At 33.8% G+C, this 14,470-nt stretch overlaps 1 protein-coding gene across 2 annotated transcripts in view; it reads left to right on the top strand.

Moving 5' to 3' along the window:
* DHRS7C (dehydrogenase/reductase 7C) overlaps window positions 1-14,470 on the top strand; it is an 88,668-nt gene that overhangs the window by 26,460 nt on the left and 47,738 nt on the right. For both annotated transcript variants that reach the window (XM_074225103.1, XM_074225104.1), the window contains exons 3-4: window positions 8,658-8,770; window positions 12,881-13,091. In XM_074225103.1, coding sequence (XP_074081204.1) covers window positions 8,658-8,770; window positions 12,881-13,091 — 324 coding nt within the window. The remainder of the gene's footprint in view (window positions 1-8,657; window positions 8,771-12,880; window positions 13,092-14,470) is intronic.

The raw sequence follows: 14,470 nt of genomic DNA, 5'->3' as shown, positions 1-14,470 counted from the left end.
TCCTGGACCCTCTTTTATTCCTCTAATCATTTTGCTTAGTGTTTGTATCAAATTCCATGGATTTAATTGTCATCTCTCTGTATATGCTTACCCAAGAGCTCATTGGGTCCTGAAGTCATGAGCTATAGGATACCTGGACCAGATGAAAAAGTATCCAGGGTAAAGGAAAGAGGATGACACATTCAGGAGTAGTCACCTCCACCTTGAAACTATGTGAACTCTTGTTGAGTCAAATACTTATTAACAACAGGATTTATGCTTCTAAGAGTTCCCTTTCAAAGACTGAAAAAAATTGACTACTACTTAGCTGCAAGTGCCCAAGTTCACAATGCCTCTGAAGCACGAATGATTGTGATCGATGAATGCCAAGTCATGCTAAGCTTGGCTAGAATTAATTCCTTAATTCCAGAGATTTAGCAGCTACAGGAAAGATACAAAAGAGCCTAAATTCCTGTGAGCACAACCAAAGCAATTCCCTTTCCCCACTCAATTATTCCATCACCAGTATTTATTTTTATGTTATATAACATATGAACAGTCACTAATCTTGCTTTTTGTTTTAATGTTACATGTGATAATAGAATTTAGGAGCCTAAAGAGTCCACAGTGGACTCATCAAACTCGTAATTTGGAGGCAGGCACCACTGAATGGATTCCACTTCAACTCTCAGATAAAGTGGTCTAGGAGTGGGAAAAGGGTAAGAGATACAGATATAAAGGAAACACAGAACAGTTGTTTTTTTTTTTTGCTATAGTACTAGTACATCTCAACAAATGTACTATCCCAGGATCTTCTATCTCCTTCCTCAATATTTGAATACTCCTTTATTTTGAACTTTGGGATTTTGATTAAATTGGATGACATATAACAGATAATCTAGGTGGTACAGTGGATAAAGCGCAAGGCCTGGAATCAAGAAAAATTCTTCATGAATTCAAATCTGGCTTCAGACACCTACTTACTATGTGACTTTGAGTGAGTCACTTGATTCTGTTTGCCTTAGTTTCCTCATTTGTAAAATGAGTGGAGAGGGAAATGATAAACCTAATCCAGAATCTTTGCCAAGAAAATCCCAAATGGGGTCATGGAGATTTAGACATAATTTAAAATTCTTGAACAACAACAAAAATTCTTTTTTAGGGAAAGTAGGGAGAAAGTATATATATACTAAGCTACAACAGTGAGCATGATTGAGAATTGTTTAGACTTTAGTAGTTTGTATCTTGATATCAAAATGTTTGGGCATTTATCATACCTTTTCAGTGTGTTATATTGGTCCCACTGTTTTGGATTTATATTGTTCATGCTTTTTTACATTGATGTAGTCTATGCTGTTTGAAATTCAAGCATTGTCTTGCTCCCTATGGGAACAAATGCTAATAAAAATGAGGACAGTTAAATTTCAAAATCCTGGAAGGAAATTCAGTGATTGTGAATGGACCATGCCAACAAAATAAAAGTGACAGTACTACTATTTTATCAGATTTAATGACATCATATTACCAAGCAGAAATTTTGCAGAGCTAGCAGAAGAATAACAAAATTCATTTGGAGAAACTGCAGATCTAGATTATTAAGGAAGACAATGAAATAAAAGTAATAATAAAAAGGGAATAGTACTTCCAAATCTTATATTATATGATGAGATAATAATCATCAAAACTTTTCTAATAAATTTAAAAAATAAAACTCAATAAAGCAGACTAGTCTAGAAAGAGAATAATAAATAATAATAAAATTCAATAACCCAGTGTCAGATAAACCTGAAAATATAAATTACTTAGGGAAGAACAGTGTATTTGACAAGAGTTGTTGGGAAAACTAGAAATCAACCTGGCAGAAATTAGGTTTAGACAAACATAGTTTACCATATCCTTCATTTTCAAAGAAGATCATGACATTAGGGAGGTGATGCCATGACAAGCACATGAATTGGACTTGAGTGAGGGGGCACTGTGCTAAGTCACCAACCTCACTCTCTCCTCCAGAGCCATGTGAGTCCAGTGGCCAGATATGAATCAGGATGACTGGAGATGATTCTAGATGCAGGGCAATTGGGATTAAGGTCACAAAGCTAGAAAGTGACAGGTATCTGAGATCAGATTCAAACTTCCCTCCTCCTGAATCCAAGGCCAGTGCTCTATCCACTGTGCCACCTAGCTGCCCTATATTTTACCAAATACAATTTTAAACATCAAACACATGTACTTCATGAAAATTGTAGAAGAGAAGCAGACCACTTGCCTTTATTTATTGGAGGTTCATATTTCACCAAATAAAGGATAGAAGTCCTCACAAAAAAATAAATTTCAATTATGTGAACTTGAAATGCTTTTGAAAAGCATGAAAAAATGAATTTTACTAATGTAAGAAGGACATGATTACCTGGGGAAATTCCTTTGCTATCTCTGATATGCAAATGTAGGCAACTAAAAGAAAAAAATATGAGGTTAAAAAACCCTTCCCCCATAAATAAGTAAAGGATATATAAACAAACAATCTTGAAATGAAGAATTACAAGCTATTGTTGTTTGGTTTTTTTGGTCCTTTGTTCTCAAAGATGGCTATGACATCAGGGAGATGATACCATAATAAGCAAATGAATTGGATGGGGGGGAGGTGGAGTGTACTAAGTCACCAACCTAACTTTCTCCTCCAGGGTCATCTGGGTTCAGTGGCTAGATATGAATCAGGAGAAATGGAGATGCCCCTGGATGTAAGGCAGAGTTAAATAACTTGCCCAAAGTCACACAGCTAGTAAGTATCACATATCTGATGCTGGATTCAAACTCCTGTCCTTCTGACTCCAAAGCCAGTGTTCTATCTACTGTGCCACCTGTATAAAAGAATTCTCCAAATCACTAATACTAAGAAATGACCGTTAAAACAACTGTGAAGTTCCACCACAAATCCCATAAATTGGCAAATATGACAAAAACTGGGATAGTCAATGTTGAAGGAATTGTGGAAAGATAGATATGCAAACTGATTTATTTATATTGAAAATGTAAATTGGAAGAAAGGAAGAAAATAAGGGAGGGAGCATTCATAGAAGCTAGATGGTGCAGCAGATAGAGAGCTGGCCTTGGAGTCAGGAGGATAGGAGTTTGAATACAACTTCAGACATCTGACTCTAGCTATATGACCCTGGGCAAGTCACTTAACCCTGATTGTCTAGCATCCAGGGCCATCTCCAGTTGTCCTGATTCATATCTGGCTACTGAACACAGATGACTCTGGAGGAGAAAGTGGGGCTGGTGACTTAGCACAGCACCCCCTCACTCAAATCCAATTCCTGTGCTTATCATGGCATCACCTCCCTAATGTCATGGTCTTCTTTGAAAATGAAGGACAAATATTATATCTCAGGCACTGTGCTAAACTCCTTATAAATAGTATCTCATTGTACCTCACAACAACTCTATGATGTTAGATGCTGCTATTATTACAGTTTTACAGTTGAGGAAATTAAAGCAAACAGAATTTAAGTGACTTGCCCATTATCACTCAGCCAGCAAGTGTCTGAAACTGGTTTTGAATTTAGATATTTTTTACTCCAGACCTAGCACTCTATTATGTCATCTATTTGACTGTTTCAACCATTCTGGATTGCAATTTCAAATTACCTAATAAAGCCATTAAACCATCTATAGTTTTTGTCCCAGAGATATCACTGACAATCATATAACCCAAGGAAGTCAATGATAAAAAGAAAGTCCATATATGCCAAGATTTATCATAGAACTCTTTGCAGTAGCAAAGAACTAGGAACAAAATAAATGCCATCAATTTGGAGAATGACTAATAAATTTGGTACACAAATGTAATTTCTTATTCCAAGAAATCACAGGTGTGTTGAAGCATGGGATGTATTAAGTTAACTAATATAAAGTGAAATAAATAGACTAAGAAAATATGCAGGGGCAGCTAGGTGGTGCAAAAGATAGTGCACTGATCCTGGAGTCAGGGGAACCTGTGTTCAAATCTTAATACTTACTTAGTTGGTTGACCTTGGGCAAGTCACTTAACCTCATTGCCTTGCCAAAAAAAAAAGAAAAAAGAAAATATGCACAGTTTATAATAATGACAATACAAAGAACAAAATAATATAAGAATTATAACTGAATATCATGAAATTATAATGACCAAAACTTGTCCCAAGGAGGACAAAAGAGAAAACATTCTTTTACATCTCTTATTTGAAGAGATGGGTGATAACAGGTAATCAGTTTTTTTCAATGTGCTATTAAGTCTTGCTGAACTTTTGGTTTTTCCCTCTTTGTTATACTTAGTTAAAGGGGTTCTCTGAAACAGGGAGGAAATAGGAATAGATTGGGAAATGTATTTTCCTTGAAGTTTTAGCTTATTTGAAAACAAAAGATGTCAATGCAATTTTAATTAAAATAAAATATGCTGAAAATCAATGACTTCAATACAAAAGTAGTAATAAGGAAGGATAGTGAAAAATGTAGTGGAAAACATAAGTCAACAATAGGGAATGAGAAAGGTTAAAACAAAAAACTTGGAGACCCCATAATAGCTCAATTTCTATACATCAGGAGCACATTCTTTGAAAAAAATATTGACAGGCATTGAATATAATGAGCACCAAACATCAAAAAAATTAAATTTATTGCATTTTTAACAAATAAGAAATTATTTGTTGCTAATGAGTAGTTCCTGAATCTACTGTCTGTGTACATTCAGACCAACAACTTGTTAAAACAAAGGTCAAAATTAGAAGAATCAAAATGAGAAAAACTGTAGAAACAATTCAATCCTGTTGCATTCAGACAAGTTATTGATGACAGACAAAGAGAAATGACAAAGAGAAGATACTGACATTATAATAATTTCATTCTAAAGTCTGTTGAAAATTAATTGTCATGCACCATACCAGATAGACCAAAAGAAACTAAAAAGAACCTGGGTTAAGAAATTCTTGACACACTTATCAAGATTAGAGATGGCAGTCAAAAATAGCTTTGTCTTAGGATATAAATTAGCTTATAAAACCTTACAGATAATAATGATGAATTATTATTAACTTGTAAAGCAGAATAAAGCAGTGAAGGTAAAACCAATTTAAAGAAAATTTGAAACTTATCTTTGTATAAAGTATGAGATATTCATTTAAGTCAAATTTCTTACATATTATTATTCAATATTCCCAGTAGTCTTTGTCAAATAGTGAACCCCTATCCTTGTAGCTAGTCTGTGAATATATATATATCAGACACTAGGCTATTCAATGATTTGCTTCAATATATTGGGTATTAAATCTGTTCCAATGTTTTGATCTATTTTTTCAGCAGAACCTAATTGTATTAATAATCAATGCTTTGGGATGGCTAGATGGCACAGTGGAAAGAGCACTGGCCCTGGAGTCAAGAGTGCCTGAGCTCAAATCTAGCCTCAGACACTTAGCAATTACCTAGCTGTGTGGCCTTGGGCAAGCTACTTAACTCCATTGCCTTGCAAAAAACCAAAAACCTAAAAAAGAAAAAAAAATAATGCTTTGTAGCATGATTTGAGATTTGGCACTGCCAGATCACTTCATTTTCATTTCTTTTCTCCTTTGATACGTTGATTGATAAGTCATTGAATAAACGAATTTAGTTAGTATTGCTGGTTTGACATATTAACTTATTCTACTTATGAGCAATTTATTTTTTCCAGTTATCTAGGATTTTCTTTATTTTCCGTATCTGTCAATAAGTACAACCATTCTGGAAAGCAATTTGAATTATTCCCAAAAAGTTAAGAAACAGTGAGTGCCCTTTGATCCAGTTTATACCATTGCTAGTTCTATACACAAAAAAGATCAAAGAGAAAGGAAAAGGTCATTGTATACAAAATATTCATGACCTCTCTTTTTTCAATAGTAAAAAACTAGAAACTAACTGAAAAATCCATCAATTAAAGAATGACTAAATAAATTGTTATTTATGAATGCGTTGAAATACTATTGTTGTAAGAAATGAGGAAGGCATAGAAAGACACTTGTGAAAAGGGCATAGAAAGACACTTGAATTGATGCAGTGAAGTAATCAGAACCAGAAGAACAATTTATATGATAACAACACTGTAAAACAAACAATATTGAAAGTTGTAAAAACTGTGACCCATACAGTGATCATGATTTATATTTAAAGAGGACCAATGAAGAAACATATTTATTATAGTCATGACAAAATTAGAATGTAGAAGTTTTTTATATGGTCATTAAAGGAGTTTGTTTTCCTGCACTATGCAAATTTGTTACAAGATAATTTTTCTTTATTTTCAATGGGACAAGCAGTAAAAGGAAGAGGAAATAGATTTGTTCTAATCTAAATAATAGAGAAGTAGGGGAAGTTGTTTTACATTTGAAATGTTGCATGCAAGGTGAAGTCAAGATATTATAGATTTACTCAACTGTTTTATTTTGTTACAAGTGGCCTTTCACAATGTGGGGATAATCTGCAAATGTTTACTATGTAAAAACAAAAAATATGAAAAAAACTTTAAGCAGAGTCCAACTAAGTAAAGCCTTTCCAAAGGCTTTAAGGATGAAAATAGAAGAACAAACAATGAAGGAAAAGGGGTGGCTAGGTGGTGCAGTGGATAGAGCACCAGCCCTGGAGTCAGGAATACCAGAGTTCAAATCCAGCCTCAGACACTTAATAATTACTTAGATGTGTGGCCTTGGGCAAGCCACTTAACCCCATTTGCCTTGTAAAAAAAAAAACCCTAAAAAAATGAAGGAAAAGGGAAATACTTAAGATTTAATTTGTAATCTTATTGAATTCTTCATAAATTTTCTTCAATATTTTATCCAATATAACACAATGAATTATGGTACCAACTTTCCAAATGCTAATTAAGTACACTATAATATGAGATGACCAAATATTGCATAAAATGATGTTTATTAGTATCTTTGTGTTGATTAAAAAAGCAATCAAAATCTCTATTTTATTTCCAAGAAGTACCTCTGAACCATCTTTTCAATGAACCTCAACTTTATTTTGTCTTCTCTTTTCATTTACAAGAATGTCAAGATTGTTATAATTCAGGTCCTCTAATAGATTGTTTTCATTGATCATTGCATAAGAATCTCATTGTCAGTGGACCAAGTGGGTTCTTTACTCTAAAAATGACATTTATTCAATATAAGATGGGCACATGTGTGGAGGGTTTCTGATGTCTTCCCATATAAGAAAAGTTGGGGACCCTTTGGTTCTGGGAGATTGGTGAAGACAAAGGATAAAAGTGCCTTTGAGAGACTCTAGCATATGAATAGACATTCTATAACTGGTTCAAATCTGCTAATCACATGATTAAGTGAAGCCTTTCAATTGGCTTAGTGACCAGAACTGAGGGTAACTTCAAAAGTGACAATCATCCAGAACCTTGACCATCTTCTAAGTTATTCTCTTGGTGGATTAATGCTTTTAGTTTTATTCTTTTGTCATATCATTTCACTAAGAAGTAAACAAACTATCACATATGTCTTCATATTTTCTTTTCTGTCCCCATTCAATAATCAAAAGAGACAAAAAGAATATCTAACTTTTCAAAAATTCATTCTAAAATCTTTTTCTACTTTCTTGTTTATCTTTTTTCTTATACTTCATTAGGTCTGAAAGGGGGTACATTGAGTTTCTCAACTGTAATATATATATATATATTATATGTGTATATTATATAAATATATATCTTCATGTAAAGCAATCAGCTTATATTAACTATGTATTTGATTCATTGTCTATGATGACTTTATATAATGTAGTTTCCCCATTTATCTTTTTTATTTTTTTATTTTTTATTTTTTCCCATTTATCTTTTAACAGTCTTTTTATTTTATCTTGTCTGAGATCATAATTGCTATCCCTTTTTTTAGTTTACCTGAAACACATGATTTTACTCCTGTTCCTTATTTTAACTCTTCCTGAAACTTCACATTTCAAATTTTTTTGTAAACAATATTTTTTTAAATTCTGCTTTCTAATTCTGTTACACTCCTCCATTTCATGAGTTTATCCATTCATGCCTGTAGTTAAAACTAATATGAATTTCCCTCCATCTTTTCCCTTTAATTTTTTTTGTCCTCCATCCCTCTCTTTACAAATAAGAAATTGTTAGGGGCAGCTAGGTGGCACAGTGGATAGAGCACCAGCCCTAGAGTCAGGAGTACCTGAGTTCAAATCTGGCCTCAGACACTTAATAATGACCTAGCTGTGTGGCCTTGGGCAAGCCACTTAACCCCATTGCCTTCCAAAAAAAAACCAATAAGAAATTGTTTTTGAGAGGGAAGATGTTCAGCACTAATGGTCTGTCCTCAATTGACTTCCTTTCCATTATTCATTTCTCTTTCCATTAGCTAGTGCCCAACATCAGATTCTTAGCATTTTGTTCTTTCCTTTAATTCCTCCCTTTAAAACTCCACCCATCAGAGATAGATTTTTTTTTGCTTATGATTAACTCTGTCTTTAATTTAATTCATTCTGCTCTACTCTCTCCTTATCCCTGCCTGATTCCCTATTGAAGGAAGATAATATTCCTGGGGTTTCTTCTAAGAAACTATGATTCTATTGTTCTTTGATATAGAAAACTGAGAGAAATGGGACCATAACAATATACTTAACTTGTTCTTTTCAATACTTTTTAATAGAATGTTCTCGACTATTCCATGCTGGTGGTGCAAGGTTGGTATTATGTGGCAAGAACTGGGAGAAGCTAGAAGTCTTGTATGATGCACTGCTTAGTGTGGCAGATCCAAGCAAGGTAAGGCCTTTTACTTATTTAGTTAGTTATTTATTGTTTATTTATTTATTTGCTATTGTTTAGCTTTCATTCTCAAAGAGGACCAATGACATCAGGAACATGATGTCTTGACTTGCAAATGAATTGGATTTAAGTGAAGTAGAGATATGCAAAGTCATCAGTCTTACTCTCTCCTCTAGTCATCAAAATCCAATGGCAAGACATAGGTCAGGACAATTGATGTGGTCCAGAATGCAGTGGAAGTCTTAACCTTTTTAAACTAAGGTCTTTCCCAAGTTTCAGTTTGTCTGAGGAAACTCCCATTCAGTAGTTAAAGACTAGGCAGGAATTCAATCTTTCATTCAACAACCATTTTTCCATAGCCTACTCTGTGTAAGGTACTGCCCTAGGTGCTAGGAATACAAAGAAAAAAATGGAATAAGCTTTGCCTTCCAATAACATACATTATCCTGGAGAAAAACATATAAGAAGTTCAGTCAATGCAAAATAAAAACAAAACAAATACAAGGTAAGGTGGGGTAGTATTAACAATAAGGAGGTTCAGGAAATGACATGTTGAAAATAGTATTTTAGCTAAAACTTAAGGAAACGATAATTCTCAGAAAGAAAAATAAAAAAGCAGAACATGCTTAAATGAGGGGACATTCTCCATAAAGGAATGAATTTGGACACTGAATGCCTCACATGAAAGGCAAGTTTGGCTAAAGTATCAAATATATGAAAGGAAATAATATAAGATAAATCTCAGAAAATGTGTGAAGTTTTAAGGACCTAAAATCAAAGTTTGAATTTTATCCTGTAAGCAAAAGGGACACACTGAAGCTTCTTGATCAATAAAGAAACATAGTCAAATTTATGCTTTAGGGATTTTATTTTAGCAACAGTATTGGGGATGAATTAGAGGGAATAAAACTGGAAGCTGAGAAACCAATTAGGAGACTGGTGTGAAAGTCCAAGTTTGGAGCCTGAACTGGAGTAACCGGCAATAAAATTAAATTAAGTTAAATTATAAACCATAAAACAAAAATTTTTTTAAAAAATCTTCCTTTCCCTATATTAATTATAAGATAAATAACTCAATAATGAAGCTGGAGCTACCCTTTTCATAGCAGTCACCATTATTTGAAGACTTCTTGAAATATATGCATTCCTATAGCAACAGAGTAAAGAATGAATAGCAGGGTTCCTAGTTATGATGGATAATGACATTCATAGTTCTATTTTTAAGAAGGAAGAGTCTAATGATTTCCACAATAGGCAAAACTTAAGGGTTTCAAAAGTGCTTAGATTCAGAAACATCAGAAATGATCTCTGCTTTCCCCTCTAATGTAATGATCGTAAGGTCAAAAAAATACAAACTCAGGGATTCAAAGCACTGATGTACCTTAGAATGTCACACCCTGGCAAGGTCACTCATATATTTATTCCAGTAAATCTGTCTTCAGGAGGTGAGAGTCCAGAAAGATAAAGCAACTTAACAGAATTATACAGCTAATAAGTAGCAGAGCTAGAATCCCAGATACTTTACAATTCTCTATGACTATAAGTTGCAGAAAAGGTGATAATTTACCTGGTGGAGAAAAATTTTTCACCTTTAAGTTCCTTGTAATAATGAAATAATAGGTTCCATTCCTTTCCCTTTCCCTATTTTCAGTGCTACATTCTGAGATTTCTAGATAAAATTTTCAATCATATTATGACTTCAATGCCTGAAAAATAACTTTTTCAAAATTATTATCCTCCATGATGGCAAATCTTAAAACTTTGAGGGTAGATTAGATTTTCATTTCTTGAAATGTCAAAAACTTCATTTAAAAATAAGTAATCAAATTAGTTGATACTGATTAGAGCAAAAAAAGGATATTGTGATGAGATCAATGCTTTTGTATATGACTGGTAAACTATGTCTGCTAAAAAAAAGAGCTCCAGGGGTAGCTAGGTGGTGCAGTGGATAGAGCACTGGCCCTGGAGTCAGGAGTACCTGAGTTCAAATCCAGCCTCCGACACTTAATAATTACCTAGTTGTGTGGCCTTGGGAAAGCCACTTAACCCCATTGCCTTGGAAAAAAAAAAACTAAGAAAAAAATTTAAAAAGAGCTCCAAATATGATCTGAGAAGGACAATATTCTTTTTTGGTGAACAAGGCCTAGATTCAATAAGTAGTATGAGTATGGTTTAATCAGAGGTGTGTTGATAAATGTTTAATAACTGGTTTTCAAGGGAAAAAAAGTATACATTTTTAAGTTTAATTCTCTATTTTCTCCTTTACTTTCTTAAGTTTAAGCAATCAACAAAACAATAAACCAAGTCTTGATTTGTAGTGTTTTTTTTTTAGTTTCTAAGGCATAAATGAAAATTTATTTTGAAATTTTAATATCGAAAATTTAACAGTTGGCTCTCATTGAATACAAGTTGGTTCTAGTATTCTTCTGGATATAACAGGGGAAAGTCCCAGATAGGAAATTATGAAATTTAGGCTTATTTCTGGTTTTTCCATTAATTTATCTTTTATTTTAGACAAATTAATTTTCTTCTTTGATTGTTATTCACGTCCTCTCAAAAATCACTGGCTGGTTCAACAATGGATGATTTCTTTTTTTTTTTTTAGATTTCTTCAAGGTAATGGGGTTAAGTGGCTTGTCCAAGGCCACATGCCTGGGTAATTATTAAGTGTCTGAGATCATATTTGAACCCAGTTACTCCTGACTCCAAGGCCAGTGCTCTGTTCACTGTGCCACCTAGCCGCCCCGATGGATGATTTCTTACACTGATAGTTCATGATTCTACTACCATCTTGCATTCACATGTACTATCTGATTCCCTGATCTCTGGAAACAAAAACTTTCTTAATCTTACCCCTACCGACAATCATTTCTGATTTTCTTATCTCCATGTTGCTTTATGTCAGTTCTTGGACTTCAAAGAATTTACCCTTGGAAAGATATTTAATAACATTTTTCTGGATTTTCTGGATTAAATACATGGAAATGTATTTACTTAAGAATTATGTACTCAAGAATTTTTTTGGAAATTAATAATGATTCAAGAGAGAGACAGTGAAACATTCCTCTTCATTCTGGGCAGAAAGTCAGGGGTCAACTGGACCAGACTGTTATGTAGAGTCTGTAGATTGGGCTATTTTTGCTTCTCTGTTTTTCTTTATTAAAAAATAATGTTTGATAGGTGGCACAGTGGATAAAGCACTGGCCTTGGAGTCAGAAGTACCTGGGTTCAAATCTGGTCTCAGACACTTAATAATTACCTAGCTATGTGGCCTTGGGCAAGCCACTTTAACCCCATTTGCCTTGCAAAAAAAAAAAAAAGATAATGTTTGATTTGGGAGAGAGGTGAATTTTCAAGCTATAAATCTTCAATAAAACCTTTTAAAAATAATATTGTTTTTGAATCTCCAGGGTACTACCAGATAGTTATATTTATTATCACTGGTCACTCAAAGGTTATCTAGTCTCTATTGTTTTAAAGATAATTCTTCCCTCACATACAAATTGCACTAGCTAACACTTCATTCACTTTCAACTCTGAGATTCTCTGATAGAACATTGAATTTGGAGTCAGAAAACTTGGATTTAATTCCTCATGCTTACACTAGCTATGTTAACTATGAGAAAGTTTTTTAACTTCTCAGACAATTCTTTAATACTCTGTTAGACATGGCTAATATGAACTCATGTTTTGCAAGACTGCACATGCATAATCTATATCAAACTGTTAACCTTTACAAGGAGGGAGAAAGTGAATTTGAAGTTCAAATTTAAAAAAATTAAAATTTTAAAAGTGTGTATATATGCATGTAATTTGAAAAAAAATTCAATTAAAAGACTGTAAATTACTGATCTACACTGATGGAAAGAAAGGGAGAATCTCTTTCTGTTACAGGTTTGAACTTCACAATAAGAACAACAAAATTATTCTGATGCTTAATAAACTATAATGTATTATAGAGAGGTGAGCTAAAAGTTAGTTATGGTGAAGTATTTGTCTAACCAGCTGTCCCCTTAAGATCTAGCCATTCTCTGACTAAAAACACTTGTCTCTCCTGGATGGGAAACCATCCCCATGCTGATCCTATCTTTTTGGCTTGTTCATCAGACATTTACACCAAAACTGATTCTCTTGGACCTCTCAGACATCAGCTGTGTCCAGGATGTTGCTAAAGAAATCTTGGATTGTTATGGCTGTGTGGACATTCTTATTAATAATGCAAGTATGAAAGTGAAAGGCCCTGCACAGAATATCTCCCTGGAACTTGATAAAAAAATCATGGATGTCAACTACTTTGGACCCATCACATTGACCAAAGGTATTGTGGCTTAGACTTTTTCCCCATGAACTATCAGCTTTTGATTCCCAGAAAATAACTCTTTCTTATAGCTACCATGGTGACCACCCATTTCCTTATTCCTTTGGAAATTATCTCAGTGCATAGGGCGAATAGAAAGACTTTAATATATAGTATCTGAAAATACCAGATGCTCACATCCAATTATGAAAGATAGGATTAGAATTCAGGAGTCCCAGAATCCACTAGAAACTCTGCCACTAACTTGCTTTTCTTCTTTTTTTGAAAATAAAAAGATTGGGGCGGCTAGGTGGTGCAGTGGATAGAGCACCAACCCTGGAGTCAGGAGGACCTGAGTTCAAATGTAACCTCAGACACTAAATAATTACCTATGTGGCCTTGGGCAAGCCACTTAACCCCATTGCCTTGCAAAAAAAAAAAAAAAAAAAAAAAAAAAACTTTAAAAATGAAAAGATTGGATCAGGTATCTTTAGCTTTTATATTGTGATTTTTTTTCATTCATTCACTCATTCAACAACATTTATTAAATGACTACTATGAATAACAATGTAAGCATGAATGATGAGAAAAAGATAATTAAGAAAAATCCCCTGTCCTGATGGTGCTTACTCTCTAGCAAGGAAAATATAATCCAAATCATCATTCAATATAATTGAAATGTATTTATACATAAAGAGCTATAATTTTGTTGACTGGGAAAGCTATCCACCAAAACAGAACACATCCCATCTATAACTTAGTAGATTAGTCTTAGAGAGCTTATAAAGGTTCAGAGAGCTTGTGAATTATCCCTGATGAGACTGCTAATTAGCATTAGAGATGAAATTTCAACCCATGTCTTCCTGATCCAGAAATAGATTAGATGTTAATACTGAAATAGATTCTGAACTGGTTGAATGACAAATCCCAAAACTGTTAATGATTCTATGTCAATGTAGCTGGAGGTCTCCACTGAAATATGCCTGGGATCTGTGCTTGACATGGTGAGGGTTACTGTTTTTTAACACTGACATGGATAAAAACATAGTTGGCATGCTTGTCAAATTTGCAGTTGACATAAAGCTATACAGGAAATGATAGAATCAGGATCCAAAAGGATCTTGACAGACTAAGGGATTGAGTAGAAATAAATAGGATGAACTTCAATAGGGATAAATGCAAAAACTTACCTTTGAATACCAAAAAAAAAAAATCTTTACAAATGCAAAATGAGATGGCATCACTAGGCAGCAGTTTATCCAAAAAAGTTCTAGGTTTTTGTGGACTGCTGGCTCAATATGAGTCAGAAACATGATGAGACAGCCAAAAAAAACACAGCTCTATTTGGGGCTACATTAAAAGAGACATAGCTTCCAGGAATGGGGAGGTGGCAATTCCAT

The sequence above is a fragment of the Macrotis lagotis genome, chromosome 2 (assembly GCF_037893015.1).
Source record: "Macrotis lagotis isolate mMagLag1 chromosome 2, bilby.v1.9.chrom.fasta, whole genome shotgun sequence".
Lineage (NCBI taxonomy): Eukaryota > Metazoa > Chordata > Mammalia > Peramelemorphia > Peramelidae > Macrotis > Macrotis lagotis.
Note: the sequence above shows the minus strand (reverse complement) of the source record. Positions and strands in the feature narration are given on the sequence as shown.